Here is a 21981-nt window from a genome sequence, read left to right as displayed (position 1 = left end):
ATTTTAAAAAATACGTACGTTGTTTTCAGAAAGCTCCAGTCCAAGTAAGGAAACGATTTTTTTCTTGAAAATTTTTGTTTAATTTAAGGGAGGGGAAGCAAGGGTAAACATTTACACGATAATGCAAACAAACATGGCCCCTTCCTTTCTTCATACCTTTGACGTCTTTCCTTAGGCATTCATCATCAATCTTTAACGAAACACTTTCATGTTTGTGAATTTTGTTGCCATGGAATTACTTTACAAGATCCAGATAGTTCCTAAGACCCACTTTTAATATATTAACCAATGATACAAAGGAAATTTTTAAAGAAAAATTAGTTTGCTTCAACCTCCCTGTCAACCTCTTTCGTCCCTTGGTTACGCAAAATGCTTCGTTTGCCAATACAAAGACATAAAGAACGACTTAAAGCATTCAGTGGTTGTTCAGAGATTACAAGACGTGTAGTTTTGCTATGAGCACCGTCAATATATCCGTTCAAAACTCTGTTACACAATCATGTTGGGTGAGTATTAGTTGTTTTAGATCAGCTCGTCTCTAACCTTCGATTCTAACTTCTCGTTCAATGTTCGCACAACTGTATGTAATAATCTTTTGTGCATCACTTCTGAATCCTGTTCCAATGTTAAAGTGAAAAATAGATCATTCTCGAGCATTTTTAGGCTTACGAAAGCTTAGTTATTTTTAGAAGTAACATGTATTGTTAACTCTTGTCTGAATTCATTATTGGATCAAATTAAGCTTTATAAATGTCTATAAATATACGAAACTGGAAGTGAAAATTGTCAAAGGTTTCACAATACACATAATTTTTTGGATTATTAGTAATACCTTTTAATATAACAAACTTTAATTTGTTAATCAATAACTTAGTTATCTAGTGTAATAGGTGTAATTGGGAACTGGTCAAAATTTATGAGGGGTAGTACTGGCTTGAGAAATAGAGGATTTTTATGAAAATGAGTGATGCAAGTGCAAGAGAATGGAAGATTTTATTTTTCTTGTGTTGGATTGCACTTGTGCTTGTGCTTATAGCTTGCATCTGCTTGCATCACTATAGACTGAGAACCATGCCTAACTACATACAGCACGCATGCACATTCTCTACTTCTTCACTGTTGCTACTGTAACTGATTAGGAACTGACAGCTTCAGTTTCAATAGCATTTAGAAAAGTTTTTTGATATTTAAACATAGCTCTAGTTTTGTGCACCTATTTCTTACAGTACCTTTTACTCTTAGGATGATGATATTCTACTAACTAATTCAGAATCTCAGTCTAAAGGTAAATTTTAAGCTGTAAAGCATTTTGACCCATTTTTATCAAAATACAGCCCAACACAGTTAGTCCAAGACAACGGAATTTTTGGCTTTCATTGTTCAAAATGATACTAACTGAGAATGCTGAAATTTGATAAATAGAAGCTTAAAACCCTGATGTCTTGAATTATAACTAGTTCTATGCTATGGCAGTTTGAATTGATTGAAGAAATAATTTTTGATAAAGATATTTTGATGTCGTTTCAATACAATTAACACTGTACAATATGTTTACTTATTTCAGGTCTTTTTACTACATTACTGCATGCCACAGCTGTTAATGGCAATAAAAGTCTGCTACAGAAACTACTCCAAGAAGGTAAACTTAACTTATGTTTACCAACGGGGAGATAGGAGTTAATATTAATATCACAGTCCTAGCGAATAGACCATTTGAATTTGTACAATACCTTTGTATTCCTTGATTACAGACTCATTTACTTAGGGTTAGCCTCATTTCAGCATCAGAATATTCACAAATAACAACAGTAAAGTTAAGAATTCAAAACTTCAATAAAATAAACACTTCAAAATTTCATCTGCCTTTGCTGGAACTGAGTATTCTACACAAATCAAGGCTTACCCTGAGCAAGTCTGTCCTTTGTCTCTAGTTTGTGGCTCTCTTATCACTGTTTCAAAGTGATACTGCTTGTCAAAATTAACTCCTTACTGGATGTTGCAGCCCAGGGGGGGGACTCCGGGAAAAAAGTACCGGGGATGCTCGTCGGAAATTTTCCAAAAGACCCCTAAAAGACAGCGGAAGTCTTTAAAAAAAGGGCATGGTTGAATGATTTTTATGCCCTAAGAGATACCACAACAAATAATATTAAATTTTATGTAAAAAACGCCTAGGATAAGCCATATCGATGTGTGTTTCTCTCCTTTTCTGGCACCCTAAGAGATACCAAATCACGAATTTTTACCCCTAAGAGATATGACAAGCATCCCTGCAGTACTTTTTTCCTGGAATCCCCCCCCCGGGTGTTACGGGGATCAATATAATTGTTATATTTACTCGAGCCCTAAAACTCTTGATTTTCTTTACGTGTTTAGTTGCTGGAAGAAATGATGAAATAAACAAAGGGGATCAGTTCGGCAGAACTCCTTTGGTAAGGATAGGTATTATGTAATTCTTTTTATTTGTCTATTTTAAATTACCTTTGTATAGTGTTAATTTTCAAGTATTGACACTAACAGGCACATTATTTTCTAGGTGTATAGTGTGTTAGGTGATCGCTTGGATTGTGCTGAGCTTCTCATCAAGTATGGAGCCAGTGTAAGTGTTGAACATTTTCATGGGTATCAAAAATAATGGGCATGATCGATGACTGGCAATATGGACTAATCAATAGAGGTTTTGCACCATCACATGCCGGCGCCATAATCCAGCTTAGACTACCTGTGGTTAGATGGCAGAACAATAAAATCCCTTTGCTCTCTGGAATTGAATTGTTTCTCATGTAAAACAATTGTATTGTTCCTGCCATCTAACATGGCTGCCATCACATGATGGTGCAAAACCTCTATGCATATGGATGGACATGATGACCAGCCTCTTGAGCTTTCAAAGATGAGGGCCCAGCAACTCTCATTTTGTATTTTTTGATAAAAATCCAGGGATTCTGTATTTTATTATAAGAGATTTACAAGATAATTATTATTTATTAGGCTATTATTATTACCATTACAGGTTTGGATGAGTGATGTTGATGGACGTACACCTTTACACTGGGCAGCGTATCAGGTATTAAAACATCTCTAATTTATAATGCCTTTTAAAGATATGACATGGACAGGTAACAGTGGCTTAGCATCGAAGCCAGAACAGTGGTGACCTAGGCAATGACAGAGACGGTGAGTGAAAAAATTGCCCAAGGTGCCAAAAAAAAGGTCTCTTTCATTGCAAGGTCAGTGCCGTTGCCTTTCAAGATGGCGCAGGGAACTTGAAAGGGACTATTAAGTACTAAAATGTATATCTTTTTTATTATTACTAGGGAAACCACAAATGTGTCAAGCTACTTTTGTCCAAAGGAGCTGACTGGAAAGCCAAGGACACCAAAGGAAGGTATCTATTAATCTATCTGCTGTATTGCACAATGAAAAAATTCCCTACTGTAACCCCCTAGGGGAAATGTGACAGTTACGGAAAAAACCACGAGGAGATAAAAAAGCAGTTTTCTAAGCTGTGATTCTTAGTTCGATTTACGCGAAATATATACATAATTTACTCCATTAGAATCCCCTACAGATTTTGTAAGTATTCAATCGTTTATACTTTGATTTTATAAAAATGTTTAAGACAAATTTTCACATATTTTGTAATTGTTATAATTTTCAGTTGACACTCACCTACCTAACTTGACCTTAAGCCAAGTTCACATCATACAGAAAATTAAAGGGTTTTGACAACGGAGTAACAGTGTAGTTTTTAAATCAAGTAGCACCCCAACACGAGGGAGTGAAACATCTGCTATAATAAATAAATATAACAATAAATAATATAAAATAATTAATAAAACATGCAGAAGACTAGAAATCAAGCTTAAGGCTAAAAAATTTGCCTTTATTATTATTTTTTGTTTTGAATGTTTTTGTGAGTTCTAAACTGGTTTTCACATTGTTTCTATTTAGTCCCCTCCACATAGCTCATTAGTATATTAGCAGAACTCATTACCATGTAAAACTGCCATATGTGAATTCACTCTAATAATTTAATAATAATTAAATAATAAAACAAGCAGAAGACTTTAATGAAGCTTTAAGGTAAAAATCATTTTTTAAATGAGGGTATAACAGATAAAGCAAGGAGGCTTTGTTTCCAATCTTACCCATTAATTCCTTATCAAATTAGAATTTAGAAGTTGACTTTTATGAAGGGAGGAAAACTGGAGAATTTAGAGAAAACCTTTTGAATCATAGAAAAGAAAGAAGCAACTCTGCAAATACAACACCATAACCAACAGAAATAGAACCTGGGTTGCATTGTTCAAAGGCGATGCATTAGTAGCTAATCCATGCCACATGTACTTCTTGTAGAATAATTGGATTTCTTTATAAATTGCCATTTTTTTCATATTGATGCTAAAATTCTAGCCTTAAAAAAATGCCAGCAGTCTGAGTGAGTTAATATTTGTTTGTTTGACAGATAGGTGAAAAAATTATTGACTGAAGGTTATAGTCATGTTAGTATAGGAAATCGCACGATCTCGAGTACAATTTGGAAATTAATAGACACGAGTAATGTTTTGAAAGTTCTTGTAATTGCACGAGCCTTTAGGCGAGTGCAATTACAAGAACTTTCAAAACATTACAAGTGTTTATTGAATTCCAAATTGTACGAGAAGATCGTGTGATTTTTTGTTTATAGTTCACTCAACAAAATTTCAGTAAAAAATGCGAAGCGATGCTGTTCATCTTTGTCTATTTGGCCAGCCGATTTTCAGTCCATCGCGCAACTGAAATGCATAAAAAAGATTAGTTCTTACGGCTTTAAAATTTTATTTATATGTTTTTTAAGTACAAAATGATAGAAAATAATTGTTTTGACATTGTTTTGGCCGTGTTGCCATAGCGACTTAATTCGGTACTCCTACGGAGTACAATTAACGCTATAATTGTACTCCTCTCGACCAATCAGAGTCGAGTAATTTTGTTGAGTGTACTATAATTATCAAAATGACAGAAAAGTCAAATACTGTAGAGAGAATTATAAAATTGTGTCTGGTCATAGCAGTAATTTTACATTTTGTTTTCAGAACACCTCTTCACTTTGCTGCCAGTCCACACTCAGCCAAGGTATTAAAAACTACTTCACATTTTGTGCATCTTTAAATAATTACTAGGAAAATCATGAGGTTTCAAATCCAGGTTGGTAACCTTGTGGTGGTAGGAAGACTCAAGGGCCTTGAACCCATCTCTCTACAGTCATGATCACTGTACAGCCTAGCAGGTGAACAAACACAATGTCCAGCCAAAAATAGCACTTGTCCAGCCACATTTCTCAGTCACTTGAGTTTCAAGGGTGGATCCAGGGGGTGAATTGGGTGTCTAGTCAACCCCTTTGGAGTTGAACAAAATAAGAATAAAGGACAAGGTATGACATAAAAAGGATGCTACTGTATGTGATGCCTTTCAAAGTAAGAGTCACCCACCTCAAAGTTCTTCTGGACCGGACTAAACTTATCACTAGACACTGTTATTGTGTCTGGCCATTGACCAGGTGTTTATTTAGTCCTGCCCTAGGCCTTTTACTAGAAAAGTGAACTCTTGCCTCTGGAATTGTCTTCTCCCCATAACTTAACAGTAACTAGAGGTGTTTGACAGTTTCGGTTCTAGTGACATTTATTACTCACCTAGCTTAAGCCTTTATCATTTCACTTTCAGTGTTTGTCTGTGCTACTGAAGAAAGCGCCTAAAGGAGAAGTAGATGACCCAGATAATGACTCCATGACTGCCTTACACTGGGGAGCTTCGTATGGCAATAATGAACATGTCAAGATGCTTTTGAAGGCTAAGGCTTCTGTCAAGTTATTGGATGTTGAAAGTAAGTGGAAGCAGTAGAACAATGAAAAAATGAGTGAGTATATTGTTATTGACAAATGAAGGAAGGAAGGAAGGAAGGAAGGAAGGAAGGAAGGAAGGAAGGAAGGCAGGAAGTAAGGAAAGAAGGAAGAAAGGGAGGGAGGGAGGAATGGAGGGAGGGAAGTAATGAGTAAATATATAAGGAGGTGAGTTTTGTGACTATGAAAAATGGAAATAGAAAAGATGGACAACAAGACGCCATGTGAGAATTAATAGGAAAGAATAAAGAGAACAGGGATGAATAGAGCAGAGGAAAGTTAAGAATTAAAGAAGAAGGAAGGTGTAAGAGAGAAGAAAAAGCGAGAAAGCAAAGGAACAGTGAAAAAAGGAGGGTAAAGAATGCAGTCTGTAATCTAAAACTACAAAAAAATGTTGATAACTTTTTTTATGTACGGTTACTTTGATTCTCACAGAAAAGACACCACTGCATTGGGGAGCAACAAACCCAAACCCTGGCGTCGTCAAACTTGTCTTGGTAAGGAAGACCATTGGGCTATACTGTACACCTTTATCATGCAGGGCAAAATTTCAAAATATATTTTTTGTTATCAGAAAAAAGGGGTTTGCACATGCATATATAGAGTTTGTTTGACGTTTTTTTCTTACCCTTGTCACTATAATTTTTCTCTGGGTTCTTCTCCCTCTCTTAACAATATCAGGATTGAGTTGGAAACGAACACTAGAATACTCAGTGTAGTGGTATCGTGTGTGAGTGAAAGTGGAAACCAGAATTTATCTTAATAGGAGGCAGCATGGTCAAGTGGTCATTGCATCGGTCTCTCAATCCGGTTGTGCCGAGTTCAAGTCCCGCTGAGGCCACTAGCTGAGACTGTATTTGTCCTGATCTCTGATTAGTTCAAATTCAGTTTCTCAACCATGCTTGTAAATAGTCAACTGGATTGCCTCCTTGTCAGTTGGGATTCTTTATGGTTATTTGATTATTTCTTCATTTCTTTATGTATTTCTTTATGTACAATTATTAATGTATTATTACGCTAAAGTATACTGAGATTTTAATAAAGTTTATCATCATCATCATCATCATCATCATCATTATTATTATTGTTATTATTATTTTTATTTTTATTATTCACTTCAAGTATAGTTATAGGAATCAAGCATGGCAGTAGTACATTCTTCCATTATCACCTCTGAGGTCTCTACCCTGCTTGGCAGAGATTTCTTGCAAGGTGTAGGGTCTCGGGCTCGAGGGTTCGATGTCAGTAGACTTCGTTTTGTCACTCCCTCCCTTGATTCGAGGGTTTTCTCCAGGTTCCCCAGTTTTCCTTTCTCCTAACACATGTCACTAAGTTTGATTTGAGTTAGATGAATCCAGAAGTTGTTCCAGGGTATAAATACAATTATTTTTATACTGTAATCTCTTAGGAGCAGTCAAATGAGATCATCAACTGGCAAGATATAGAGGGGAGAACGGCCCTGCATCATGCTGTAGCTCAGCAGAATGAAGCTGTAGTGAAACCTCTGTTGTCAGTAGGCAAATGTAATGTGTCTGTGCAAGACAACATGTATCGTACTCCCTTACACTGGGCTGCTGTTCTAGGTGAGCTTCACAACAGGACTTGTTAACTAATACCCCCAACTTGGCCTCCAGGTTTTGTTGTTGTTTTTTTGACACTCTTGGACATTAATCTTGCACCTGGATCGAGACATTGATTTGTATACAGCTACTGATTTCCAAAAGGTTGAATACTGAATACTGTATACTGAAAAATGCATTCCAAGACCAAAGTGCATTGTCAGTCTTGTTAATTTGAAATAAAAAGTAAATATACAGCAATTAACTCTCTACATGTAGTAAGTATATTGTTTCAGATGGAATACACTAAAAATAGAATAAATAATTATTATTAATCCTACTTTAGACAATGTCACTATGACCCACAATCCACTTCGGTCTTGCAATACACTATTCAGTATGCAGTATCCAGTATTCAATCTTTTTTGAAATAGCTGCAATACTCCACATTCGAATTCTCTGTTGCTCAAGGTTAGCCTCGATTTTTTGTCAAATATCCACATGTTCCAGTGAAGGTCCATGGAATCCTAAGGCCCCGTCCACACGTATCCGCAAATTTTTGTATCCGCAATTTTTTTTACGGATAGGAGTTGCGTCCACACGTGTCCGCAAATTTTTGTGTCCGTATCCGCAAATTTTACGAAAACGGATACGTGTGGACGGTGAAAACGATTCGAATACGCTGCCTGTGGACGCAAACATTTTCGTATCCGCAAAAAATAATTTGCGGATACAAAAATTTCCGGATACGTGTGGACGGGGCCTAAAGTGCTTGTATTTTTTTAGTCGTGGATTCTTTACTTTACCGTTGTGGCATTCGTGACTATTCTGATGCTGAAACGAGGCTAACCCTGAGTATATGAGTCTGTAATCAAGGATTACAGCGGTATAGTATGAATGCAAAAATGGAGTAATACTTCCATTATGTTACTGTCTGTGACGTCATCACAGGGTTCATTAAATATACAAATTTAAAATTCTTTTCATTTCATTTACAATGTATTCATATTCATATTATACAAACGTTGAATGGTTTCACGCAAACAGTATTTAAAATGCATCATCATTATACTCAAGGTATTCACAATATTTATTGTAAATTTGATGTCTTATAATGGCTAGTGTTTATCCATAAAAGCCTGGGATGATGTCACAGTCAGTAACGTATTGGAAGTATAAACCGTCATAGCTGGAAGATGCAAGATTCAAATGAAGGAATATTTCCTCATTCAACTATTCAATTAATGTAGAATCAATACTGAAAGTGATATTTAATTATATATAAAGTTTTATTTTTCAAATGTTGTTTCCAGGTAACTTCCGGATAGTAAAACTTCTGCTTCGAAAAAATGCCGACCACAGTGTGTCTGATGGTAATGGCGCCACAGCTCTGCACTACGCAGCTCAGGGTGACTACTTTAAGACGGTAGATGTGTTTTTGTCTTTTCGTGGAGTCAAAGACATTGCTGATAACGAAGGCAGGACAGCCTTGATGTGGGCTGCCAGGAAAGGTACGGTGTAATGAGATTTAGAGTTTTACTATATTAGATCTTATAGAGTAGAAGAACTGATATGGTTTGGTTTCAATTCATTGGTCGGGGTTTCAATTCATTCCTTGGGGTTTTCATCCGGGCTTTTTTTTTTTATTTTTTTATTTTTTGCCCCATTTATCCATTGGGTTGAAATTCTTTTTTTTTTTTACCTCCAAATTGAGCTGCTATGACGTCAAAAGCAAGGCGTCTATAAACCTGATTAAACAAGTTTTTGTATTCCTTGATATTTCAGTTTTTGTTCGTTTGTTCTTGATTATTACAGTGCTTTTCATAGACGCACAAAATCAAAGTAGTTTTGATGGACGTCATTCAAAGTGTTTCCATAACATCGTCAAAAAACGCCGGCAATATTTCCATGGGGACGTCATAAACTCGGAAATGTCTAGGAAACGCCATGATTGACGCCCACGCAGAACCTACATCGGTGTCAGTGTTTGACCAGTCATTGCATTTGCAGCAGATTATGCCAGAATCATAGACCTTTAACATAACTGTCTTTATCTTCCATAGGAGCAAGTATGGCATTAGAGACAATGCTTCGACATCATCTTGACGTCCATGCGACAGATAATTCAGGTCGAACTGCTCTTCACGTTGCAGCTTATTCAGGGGACATCAAATGTGTCGAGATATTACTAAACCATGGCGCTGGTGTGAACGCGCTGGATCAGATGAACCACACCCCTTTGTTCAGAGCTTGTGAAATGGGATACTTTGAGGTGGTTAACGTTCTCATGAAAAGTAAGTTGAACAGAATGAGCTTTGTGTAACTGAATGCTTTGTGTTTGACCAGTGAACCGATGTATGGAAAATGGTGAATGGGGTTTAAAAGGTCCATGCACGTGACGTATATGGTCGCTCGAATTTGTTTAAAGGCGTATTAATTATTCATGAGTTTTGAAAAGAGTGTCAAATCAACCCTCTCTGTGAGGGTTTTTTTAAGAGAACGTTGCCTGCATGTGTGCTATACCCTAAACTGTGTCTATGACACCATTTTGTCAAGCTTCTTATAAAAATAAGTTCAGGAATTGATCCTGACTAGACCCCAGTGATGGTCGACTGCACTATACCACTACACCAACCTTGATCCCCTAAAGTCCCGAAAAGTAGAAGCTTTAGTCATAAGCCTTTGTAGTTTGAGAAATGACTCCTGAATGGCTGTTCAAATTCTTAGCATTTAGTTCTTGAGCCCAAATGGGCTATGAGTTAATAGCCCATTAGGCCGAAGGCAGAAAAGGCTATTCACTCATAGGCCATGAGGGCAAGAGGACTAATTGTTTTAGTCAAATCCAGCTAGTCGGTCGAATATATAGATGCAAACCAGTTTTGAATTAAAGTTACTGTTTAATGTTTTGGTTTTCAAAGCCAGCACTTTTCGCTGCTAGTAGGCAATAAGTTATAGCCTGGTAGTAGCTCATCCAATCAGAACGCATCATTGATGATAGACCACTTGTTAAATTTGAGTAATAAACTTTATTTATTTGATAAGTTGGAATGATAAATAAAGGGAAGTCTGTCTTTTTATCTTCCAGATAAAGCGACTCTTGTCCTAGAAGACCAAGATGGCCGTTCACCTCTGCACTGGGCCGCTCTTAATGGGCATGCTCACATATGCTTTACATTGATTCAGAATGGAGTGTCAGCCAACAAGAGAGACAGACTTGGGTAAGGGACAATCAGTAGAAACTTCTAATAGTTATTGTTTTGAGACAAAAATTACATATGCCTGTTAGGGACGGTACGTTTGGGGGGGGGGGGGGGGGTGACTAAGATGATAAAGAGGGGGGAGAGATTGGGGAGTGGCAGTAAACTTTTCAAAATGGCCGTAACCTCGCCCCTTTCACTCAGTAACAAATTTATGACCCTTCTATTTTAGTCAACATCTACATTTTACTTAATCGGTAAAATAAAAAGGTTTCGTCAAAATAAAAAGGTTTGACCCTCCATGAAAATTCAATATTTTGCTGATAACCCTCCCCTCTGACGCTCCAACCCTCCCGTCCCCCAAATAAAAAACGTACCTTCCTTTTGTTAGATGTTTGCTAATTGTTTCGAAAGTTACCTATATAATGACCCTGATTTTCTATCCTTTACTCAAGTTACCTATAGAGTACAAAAACTAAAAGCGTGCTATTTAACTAGTACTAAATAGTGTTAAATTATGCTAATTGTTTTGTTTAATTAGTGCTATTTAACGCTATAGAGCGTTTCCATGTGACGTCACAGCGGCCATGTTGGCAGACAATACATTTTCTATCCTCCGGGAATTGAACTCTATCATAGCTTTATGTAAAAAAAATGTGCAGAAAGTATCTATTGTTTGGTACACCATTATGGCTGCCTTGTCACGTGAGTGAGAACATTATCTATACAATGCAAAGTAATGCACGCTTTTAATGTTTGTATTCTATCATTAACCCTGATCTTACCATCCTGCAGGTGTACGCCTTTACATTGTGCAGCTTATGGTGGTTTTGTCAACTGCATGTCTGTTCTAATCGATGGTGGTGCCGATGTGAATAAACTAGATCATGAGGGTATTTCACCACTACACTGGTCGTGCTCTTCTGGTCATCTAGAGGCTGTCAAACTCTTACTCAGAAATAGAGCTTTTCCAAACTTTATGAAGAAAGACGCAGAAAGGTAAACACGGAGAGAGCATTTACCTACATAGCAATAGCCGTTATTACAGTCGAGCCTGAGGTCGAGACTAAAGGATCAAAACGATTTAAAAAATGACCAAACCCGAGGGCAACTGTTATTTTGTTTTTGAAGGGGGTTATGTAGGTGAGGTTAGAGGGTGAAACTGCTGCATAAGAAACGTGATATCTGCCATCAAATGGAATAAGTGTTGCGATAACAACTTGGCATCCACTTTTCCCTCTTTCACATCGAGGACTTAACTTATTCTCGCTATACACTTTTCAGGCTCACACCCCTGGATTTTGCGATATTTGGAGACCACCAAGACGTTGCTCAGGTGAGAATGCACTTGATAATATTGATGATATAATGATATAACGATATAATGCACTTGTTAATATTGATGATCATATGTGAGTTAAGTTTGTGTTGTTGTTCTCTCCCTTACCACAAGGGATTTTTCTCCGGGATCTCCAGTTTCCTCCCTCCGTAAAAATCAACATTTGACTTGAGTGTTGTATGTTGTAAATATAGAATGTAGTGCTAGTGCGTGTGGAGGGAACCTCACGGAAGAGCCCCGTATGGGAAGTGGTGGTCGTAAAGCATAAGTTTTTTTAAAGATATTGAATATTACAGTGCAACTGCTATAACCACCTAAACAGCGCGAACCAATCAAATTGTAGAATAAAAACAATACTGGCATTCCAACTTTGGGTAGTGGAGCCAATCAGAAAGCAGCAGAAAACAATAACTTTTTAACATTACTTCTTATTCTCATGAGAAAATGACGGTGGCTGCCTAGTCGTTTACACGTAACATCAGAGTCAAATTACAATTCTCATGCAGTATAGGTTTCTGGTTGACCACACTACCCTAAGTTTGAATGCGTTGCTTTTATTCTACATTTTGATTGGTTCTCTTGTCTAACTGGTCTAAGTGGCCCGGCTTACAGTAGTTGCACTGTAACGATTTGTCCTTAACAAATTGCGTTATAATAATAATAATATGCTAATAAACCTGTGGCCCTCTAATGCGTTAAGCTTGAGGTTTTTGGAGGTTCGCTGCATCAGTATTAATACGAAGAAAGATACCAAGTATAGTATCTTTTCCAGACTCCAACCTGTGCTGAAAACCCCCATCTTGGGCGATAACGCTACTTCTTTCGTCGTTCCTACTGACAAGTTTCTAACTTGAAAAATACTAAGGACCATTCTATGTAGATGTAGCATAGCTTCATACCCCTACAGTTTCTTTTTATATCCAATATTTTTTTACGCTGTTCTTCGCGCCGGTTTAATCAAAGTATTCTGCATTTTGCAGTACATGATTGAACAAGGTGGCCTTACCATCACAGCTATCCAAGATTTAGCTGCAACAACTATCCAATCATGCTGGAGAGGCTACCGAATACGCACACCTTTCCAAAACCGTAAAGACTTATACATGCGACACGAGCAGCTGAAAAGAGACATGTTGATGAAGAGACGGGGTAGTTGTTCTGTAAGGGACGATGAAATGCGAGGTAGGATATCTTTGATAAACAGCCCTGGATACCTTGTTTCAGATTTGACCAAAAACGAGCAACAACAAGAGCTTCAACAACAGCTGAGCTCCCAAGATTCATTCCCAAATCACCAAGACGAACTTCACCACAGAAATAGTATGGACCTGGTATTTGAAGACGATAGTTATTACCTTACATCGCTTGCCAGTCAGAGATACTCTTTCTCAGATTTCCAAGGGGATGCGGGAGATGTGAATCAGTTGTCGACGATACTCGAGTCTTCTCACCCACAGAACAGCATTGAACTGAATAAAATGAATGTGCCCAGCACAACTAACAAGGAATCGAATGAAGATACCGGAGATGTTCGCGTTAACGAGAATAGGGATACAAAAAACCTTGATGATGTAAAGGGAACTAGCAGTGATTCGCCAGAATCTGGTGAAGAATATGATCAGTCTGTTGACTATCATAAAAACGAATTAAACATTGGTTCGAGAGTAAAAACTGATGTGGAAGATAAAAACCATGTACTTGATACCACGGCACAGTCATTGAGCACTGACTACCGCGACTCCAGTAATACGGAGAAGAAAGAACAGAACAGTACAAAGCATAATTCGAATTTAAAATCAAACCCTGTTATGATACAAGAAGCAGTCATTCCTAAAAAGCAATTAAATAAAAGCCCTGGGATTGCAAATGACCACAATATTGGTAATGGAGCGAAATTAATCAACATTCAGTCGAAATCCGAGCTGGCTCGAAGAGACCGCGAAAGGCGTAAACTTATACGAGCCAAAATGGAAGCAGCCTCTGTGATTCAAAGATGGTACAGGCGTTGCCGAGATAGAAAACGTGAAGAAGACCCTGAAAAAGTTAAGGGACTAGAAGAGGTTCTGAATGATCAGAATGAGTTAGTCAAACAGCTTGCAGCCTTGACTATCCAGTTAGGATGGAGAAAGTACTTACGACAAAAATACCAGGGTCCCAATACCGAGCGTGGGGAACGCCAGGTAAACAAACTTGTTTATTCTGGTAGTCTTCGGTCCAACGACTCGACAAATACTAACACGTCAACAATCAGAACATCCAAGTATAGAAATAAGAAGTCAGAAGTAAGGCGTCCTACTGTAGTTGCTTCTGCAAATAGGCGCTCACGGATGGATTCTAGGTCGCAGTTTAGTTATGGCGCCGCGGGAAGGCTGCGTAAACCTGCGCTGTTTTCTCCGAGTGCAGCGTCTTATAACCTTGCACTTGACATGGAAAACCCTATTGTTGCGAAGAGAGGGGATACTCGTACCTCTACTCCACGTAGAGGTGCAAATAACAAGATAAGACCGAGTACAAGTCGTACGGCTACTTCTGCGTGGTCACATGTAGAAGGAATACAAGGAAGAAAGACGCAAAGGTAGAAAACCTCTTGCAACCTGGAAGATCGTTTGAGGATATCCTAATAACAAGATAAGACCGAGTACAAGTCGTACGGCTACTTCTGCGTGGTCACATGTAGAAGGAATACAAGGAAGAAAGACGCAAAAGTTAAAAACCTCTCGCAACCTGGAAGATCATTTGAGGATATCCTAATAACAAGCAAGACCGAGTTGCGTGGACCCCCGGGGATAATAAGGGAGACTGCTGTTAAAGGTAGAAAACTTTTACACCTATTGCAACCTTTAAAGTCTGATAAAACTATTTTAATTTCAGCAGAAGACCAAACAAAATCGTAAAAATGAAAATGTAAAAATGAAATAAAAATATTATACATTAACAAAATCATGAATTATAGGAATAAAATGCATAAAAAATTCAATTGTTTAGATCGTAAATGGCTCTCTTTTTCCTGTTTCTTTCCTTTACAACTTTCTCTTTTTCTCTTCCATATTTCATAATTCGAAAAGAAAGCACTGATAATAAAAATTCATTTTCCGCGTATTTTTGTAAACGAACGCGCGTACGCTTTTCTTAGGAAGACCCTTTTTAAGCCCACCCGTGAAATAGAAGCCCATTACCCAGCATACGACTTACGTATATTCCTTAGGAGTTATCGTTTTCCCAGTCCTATATTTAGAACGGCTTTCCAAACCCCTCCAGAAATAGAGAATTAAGAGAGAATTCTTTTCGTATTCAAGCATTGAGCGCCAATTAAACTATTTTCTTGAAGAAAGGCTGTTGTACAAGGCTAAAATCTTGTTATTCAGAAAGTTTAACTTGTTTGGAAGTGGTGATGACTGATGAAAGTGGAATCAAAGTGTTCACCCAAAGCAAAAATTTTATTCGAAAATGAGGTTTAGGCCTTCGTTTGCTTATTTCCCATACATTTTCTATAAAAAAGCCTGACAAAGCAACATTCTAACACAAATGCAACAAAACATCTTTGTACAATTGAAAATACCGCTTCAAACAGGCATTTTATCATGGTACATCAGTTTCTAACTGTTTGAAAAAGGTTTTGAGTGTTAACCCAAAACGATAATTGGGATCAAAACTCATACGAAAGTCTAGTTTTGTACTATAGTACTCGTTCTACTTCAGTGAGATTCCTAGAGACTTCGTTCATTTTCCAGAAGGTCGGTTGAGTGATCGGTTTTGTCCAATCAAGTGCACGTGATGTCGATTGAATTGAGAAACCACTGCACGTACTGCCATAGAAACGAAAATAAAGACACAATAGAAGTATAAGAAGTTGGAGTGATTTTACTTGGCCCGTGAAACAAAGTTGTGTACTTAGTGACTAATAGTCAAACTAAAACAAAAGAAAACAATGGAATTACTGGTATGCTACTGTGTATTTCGTTGACTATTCTTTCACGGGCGAAGTAATATCATTCTATTATGAATCATTCTATTATGAATAGCAATTGACAAACAAAGACATTGACAAAAACAATCGACAAAAATCTAGTTATTTTGTCGTTACCGTCCAACGATGTGAAAATGGTGCTCTTCTCCCATTTTATCGTATATATCGTATATATCAAGCGCGTAACCACTCTTCCTGTATATAAACTGGCTTTAGCGTTAAACTGACTGTTTTTCGTTCCCTTTTTTTCTTTTTGGCACCCGTATGGGGACTTAAAATGTTAAAATTATCATTAAGTACGCAGTACTTCGAAGTCGAATTGTGACAACATAAAGCTCTGCTTGATTGAGATATGGCTATGACTTCCGTTGTCTTTACCAAAAATAGCGAAACAATTAGATTAAGTATTAAACTGCTTGAGACTTAATGATCTACTCAAAGTCAGCCAGTCGGCTATCAAACATCTTATATATGTCTAGAAAGAAATATTTATTCATATTATTGTGAATACATGACCAAATTATAATTAAAATTGATGTGAACTAAAACATTAAATTTTGCAAGGTTTTTTACATTCAATTGTTGTTAAATTATCCGTTCAATATACTATATTGAAATATTGTCTCATAAGATTTCTATAATTTTTAGTTTTGCTAGAACGATAGATTTCTCATTCAGATATGGCTCCAAATAGTCTTATAAATTTTTTTTTTTTTTTTTTTTTTTTTCAGGCCATAATATAGTGTTTGGAAGTAGATTAGTCAGTTATAATTCTATTAACACCATTAAGACTTTTTAAGAGGTTATCCTATATGATTTATTGACATAAGTACGATGTTGTCATAACATGGATCACTTGTTAATCCATTTCAATTTACAGTTCCTATATATTATATTTATTTTATCTAGAGAGAGTTTTTAGCTAGTCTTAAACGCAAGATTCTCTATCGGGATCACTGGAGATGTTCTCAGTAATGTCTTCTCCGATGTCAGTAACAAAACCAAGTTCGTATAATATCAAAGCACGTCCTACGATAAGAAGCATTTCTTCCCCATTAGCAAGTTCTAATACACTTAACCAGTCATTGGTCTGTATCGAAACGTTCGCTCCAGCTTTAAGCAAAGCTAAAACACACCTTACATTGCCGTGATGATGAAAAGGTAAATTATACACCGTGAAAAGATGAAAAAACTTACTGACGTTTCGGACGCTAGTCCTTCGTCGGAGTAAAAGAGAAAGAAGTGACCACTTCTTTCTCTTTTACTCCGACGAAGGACTAGCGTCCGAAACGTCAGTAAGTTTTTTCATCTTTTCACGGTGTATAATTTACCTTTTCATCATTACTGTTTCATTAGAAACACCGACGCAGCTCACACTAGTTTTTAGCTAGTTATATCTTTTTACATTGCCGTGATAGACTGCATCATGTAAAGGCGTGCAGCCATTCTCATCTCGAATGTCTACGTTCGCTCCTTGGTCAATCAGTAGTTGTAAGCAATCGTAACTTCCTTCAGTAGCAGCTCTGTGTAACGGCGTCAAACCATTTGGTCCTGGTCGATTGATGTCTACCTTTCTCGACTTAATCAAGTGACAAGCTTCGACAAATTCATCATTTGCAATCGCAATGTCTAATAAAACATCCGAAGTAAACTGGACACGTTTCTCTCTTTTGGCAACTACTTTTTTATGCGTGGAATTCGAACTCGGTGTCTTTCTTGTAGGATGTGTTTTTCTTCTGGTTTTAGTGTTTTTGCTGTTTACAGATGTTTTTTGTTCTAGTGGACGATTCAATTAAGTTCATTTCCTCTTGAGTAAGTGGTGAGGTCACTCGTCTTTGTTTCGGCACAATTTCACTTATCTTCTCTTGAACATTAGAGGAAGTGTGGAAGCTATCTGAAAAAGGAATATCACCTCGCGAGGATCCAATCTTGTCCATCTCTGAGTACCCAGAATCGCCAATACTTGATCTTCCAGAGTCCGAGACGTTAGACAGACTTGATCGCTGGGAATCGCTTTCCAACGTGCCAAATAAATTTGAAAAAGCACTTTTTGGTTTCCCAACTAGACTTGCTAAGAAGGGTAGTGTTCGTTGTTCTTGTGAAATCTTCTCGAGTTCTTTGAGAATAATTTGTTTGAGTTTGACGGGTTTGTTTAAGTAGTTGAGTCTTTCCCGTACAAGGTCATCTTTTCCATCTCTGGACATCATTTTGGCTAATATTATGACCATATCATCACGACTTGCGCAATCAAGTGGCATCTCACCGCGGTCCGATACCGCGCAAGTATCGGCCCCATGTTGGAACAGCAATTCCGCTAACATCGAGTTATCATAAATAGCCGCGATGTGGAGGGCCGTTCTTCCATGTTGGTCTTTGATGTTGACAAGTTCGCTACCTTTTCGATCCAACAACATAGACACCAGCAGCAAATCATTCTCCTTACACCCTTGATGTAATGCCTTCAGCATATTTACACTTTTTGATATTTCAAGTGTTCTTTTTGATATTGGTTTAGTATCCGTAGAGTTTTCTCGAACATTTACGAGTACTTTACACGTCTCGTGTTCACCCTTTGGCAGCAAGGTCCTTTATGACCATGTAACTGAGACACCTATCAATATATAAATCGCCTGGCCACGTTATTCTGTTATTTAGTGGGTTGCCCAGATATCCCTTTGTTTACACACCTATACCTGGACGTCATAATAAGAATGTCCCAAGAGAGGTGACGTCGGTGCCAAAATTATCATACAAGTATTTCAGGCCGATGTAAACACAACACCCTAAATTAGTGTATGAACCTTGTCTTGCACGAAAACAAGAATCAGAGAAGTGTTGCTGGTAATTGGATAACATGCATTTATCGGGAGTACAAAAGTCTAATTAGAAAAAAAAATCGTCAAAGGGTCCGCCCCACTTAAAACACCCTAAAATATATTGTCAGTGTTTCGTGAATTTGCGGGGGTTTTTTTCTTGGATGTTACTAGTTATTCGTTGCGTTGTGTTTTTTTTTTCTCTTGATAGTGACTGCTTTAGCCAGGAATAGAGAGTGAAAGGAAGGATTCAAGTGGAGAAAGAAAATTCCTTGATGGAAAATCTCTTTGACACGAGGCAGAATAGTTCAGTCAAACAAGACTTTAGTTTTATGGTTTTAGAAGTAAAATCGCTGACTCATTGATGTCAAAGCATGTACAACTGCCTAATTTTCATTCTCTTTGATTCTTAGCACAATTTTGGCGTAAAATACTTTATATGAAATTAATAATAGATTTCTTTCTAATAGTTGGTAAAGAAATTCAGTATAAACACTGGTTTCCGATGCGTCCACCTTAAAATATACAACACCTCGCATAAACATGCTGGTTTTTATTTCAAGGGGAAAAAAAATATCCTTATAGGTTTAAGAAAACATGGCTACATATTATGCTATGGAAATAGAATGTGGAAAAAATCCAAATTTAATGCAACAAACAACGCATACATCTATCTGTTAATGAAGTGTTAATGGACTATTGACCACAAGTATGTTTTAGTCTTAGACGAGACAAATTCATTCAAGGATATTGAACTTGAAGTGACATCAAAAGCAACCGCTCTTTCTATGTTATGTTTTGGAGTAAAGTGGTCATTCCAGTAAATCTACGTTTTGTATTCAATCTCTTTGAACTTTCCGCCATGGTTTAGACAAAACCTCGAAAACAAAAGGCATTCTATTGTCAAAATAATAAAGTTTTTACAGAATAATAGGATAGTTTTATTGTCCTGTTTTAAGATCTATGACTTTTAATTGCAATACTTAGAAATTACCTCCAGACAGACTGTATGGTTTACTTTTCACTCGGGTGTCAAGAGGTATTCTTGTCATTCAAAAAAGTTAATTATTTACCAGTGCTTTGGAACTGGTCGGAACAACTCTAATGGGAGAATCTAGGGCAATTTAATCTACTTACTGATAATTTCTTTGCTTGAATTCCAAAAGATTTAGTTAATTTTATGATACGAAAAAGACGAAACTAGTTTCCGTAAATCCTTGATTTCCAATGCGTAAAAGATTACTTAGATTATTTTAAAGGTTTAGAACCTCATATCATAAAACAACCTACTTATAATAATTCCATAATCATTTTTAGTCATATATAACGTTTTTAGACAGCTAGCTTTTCATGTTTCGCGTTTTTACCACAAAAAGGGTAAATTTTCACACATTCTGACGGCTAAACAAAGTTAGTGACCCCCATTCTATATTTGCTTATTATACTTCTAGTGTGATGTACTTTCATCACGCAAAATTTCAAGAATTATTGCTGTGAGTCCTTGTCCTTTTGTTTATAATTCCAAAATTGTTTGTTTCCAAAGAAAAAATTAATCGGTTTGTCTCTTTATTGTCTTTATGCAGGGCGTAGTCGATTCTTTTACATTCAAATCTGATACGTTTAATGTTCGCTTTTGATGGCACTGCATACTAACACTGCATACTAACACTTAGTCAAACAAGAGTTATTATATTCTATCTCATAACATAACATAGCGTCTTGATTCTGAGTTTAATTTTGAGATAATTTGGGGGTCGTTTACTGGAAAGTGTTTTCGTAGAAGATGCAAATTCGATAAATTCGCAAAACTACATTTATCGCAATTAATTACTCCATTACGACGTGCCTCGTGATTATGCCAACCCTAAAATTAAGATAAATTGTTTTTGATGTTATTTTTATGCTAGTCTACTGAAAATCTCTTATAGGAGCCCATATTTCTATGCCGGCCATATGCCAAACACGGATCTGAGGTCTAAAATTTCTGATGAACTCAATCGTCCCTCCTACACCAAAGTACTTCTCAGTCATAATTAGGTTTAGGTTTTGTAGCACGTCTTTCTGGATTCATTATGACGTTATAAAGTATGGAGTTCTTTTTTATCCGAGAGTCAAACTTTACCCAAAACTATCCTTTCTTTGTATGCGAGTCCTTCGGATGGTGCAAATTCTACTCCAAACGTTTCACTTCTATGTTCGACTGGACCATGGATCATTGACCGTGCAAAATGTACTTGCCATCCGGAGACCCCAGAGGAAAAACAAACGTTTTGCATACGCGAGAGAAATTGCAGTAAGTCAGTATATGATATGTCGAAAAAATTACTCGTAAAAGTCCTTTCAGCGTTTCTCTGTACTTGAATCTCGCATCGAGCTGCGCGTTCACCGCCAAGTTAGCAAGTCGGCACAATTTGGCACACGTCTGGTAACAATATTGCCTTGCGACAACGAAAATAGAGCAGAAGTTCACATGTTTGAACTTTTATTTGGAGCCACACGTCTGCACCAATGGGTATGATGACCTTGCCACTCAAGATTTCTAATCTGTTTTTATTCTCTATAAATTTCGTGCACGTGGTGAGGTAAATGGTGTTGTTCTCTCCTATGCTAGGAGGGTTTTCTCCGGGTTCTTCGGTTTCCTCCCTCCGCAAAAAATCAAACAACATGTGAGTCGAGCATTGTGTGCATAGAACATTGAATGTAGTGGTAGTGTGTGTGAGTGAAAAGTGTCCCCAATTAGTGCGAAAGGGCTAGAACGACTAGACACTTAAATAAATATTTTTATTTTATTTTATTTACTTTTTCCTCGCATATTTTTTGCATATTTTTAAAGTGCCGCTACGATCAAATTTCTGACTTTCTCTTTTCTTTTTGCCTGGATTGAAAGACCTTTGATAGGGAAGCAAGATGTCACTTTCATTTTCAAATTTTCTCTTTTCCTTCAAAAGGTATTGGAGTTTTAAAATGGCGGCCATTTTTTGATGACGTCATATTGTCAATACATGATCAGCCTAAGATCATGATATGCTGTATCTCAACCCAATTTCAATTAAAATCAATCAATCAAGGCTAGGTTAAAATATCTGTTATGATCGTAGACACAAATTTATTCCAACAATTTTTCTGCTCAAGTTAAAAAATAACAAAGCAATCGATGAAAGACTGGGAAACGAACCCAGCGAGGTCGGAAATTAATTTTTCCGAATTTTTTTTCCGAAGGGCTTTCG

The 21981-nt window shown here is 37.1% G+C and overlaps 1 protein-coding gene and 1 pseudogene across 1 annotated transcript; one reads left to right on the top strand and one right to left on the bottom strand.

The window, feature by feature from the left end:
* Nucleotides 1–127: 127 nt before the first annotated feature.
* Nucleotides 128–14951, top strand: LOC116307580 (uncharacterized). The gene is made up of 17 exons (XM_031717862.2): nucleotides 128–506; nucleotides 1243–1285; nucleotides 1565–1639; nucleotides 2374–2429; nucleotides 2534–2596; nucleotides 3011–3064; nucleotides 3315–3385; nucleotides 5076–5115; nucleotides 5704–5863; nucleotides 6315–6376; nucleotides 7288–7462; nucleotides 8752–8949; nucleotides 9502–9732; nucleotides 10524–10656; nucleotides 11431–11634; nucleotides 11920–11971; nucleotides 12955–14951. The coding sequence occupies exons 1-17, from the start codon at nucleotides 456–458 to the stop codon at nucleotides 14551–14553; spliced, it is 3267 nt and encodes a 1088-aa protein (XP_031573722.2). The 5' UTR covers nucleotides 128–455; the 3' UTR covers nucleotides 14554–14951.
* Nucleotides 14952–16664: 1713 nt separating this feature from the next.
* On the bottom strand, nucleotides 16665–18444 carry LOC116307692 (uncharacterized; annotated as a pseudogene).
* Nucleotides 18445–21981: the final 3537 nt, after the last annotated feature.

Source organism: Actinia tenebrosa, unplaced genomic scaffold (assembly GCF_029948245.1).
Source record: "Actinia tenebrosa isolate PJP-AT-01 unplaced genomic scaffold, QUT_ActTen_1.0 PGA_scaffold4__44_contigs__length_22323623, whole genome shotgun sequence".
NCBI lineage: Eukaryota > Metazoa > Cnidaria > Anthozoa > Actiniaria > Actiniidae > Actinia > Actinia tenebrosa.
This window is presented reverse-complemented; position numbering and strand designations above follow the sequence as displayed.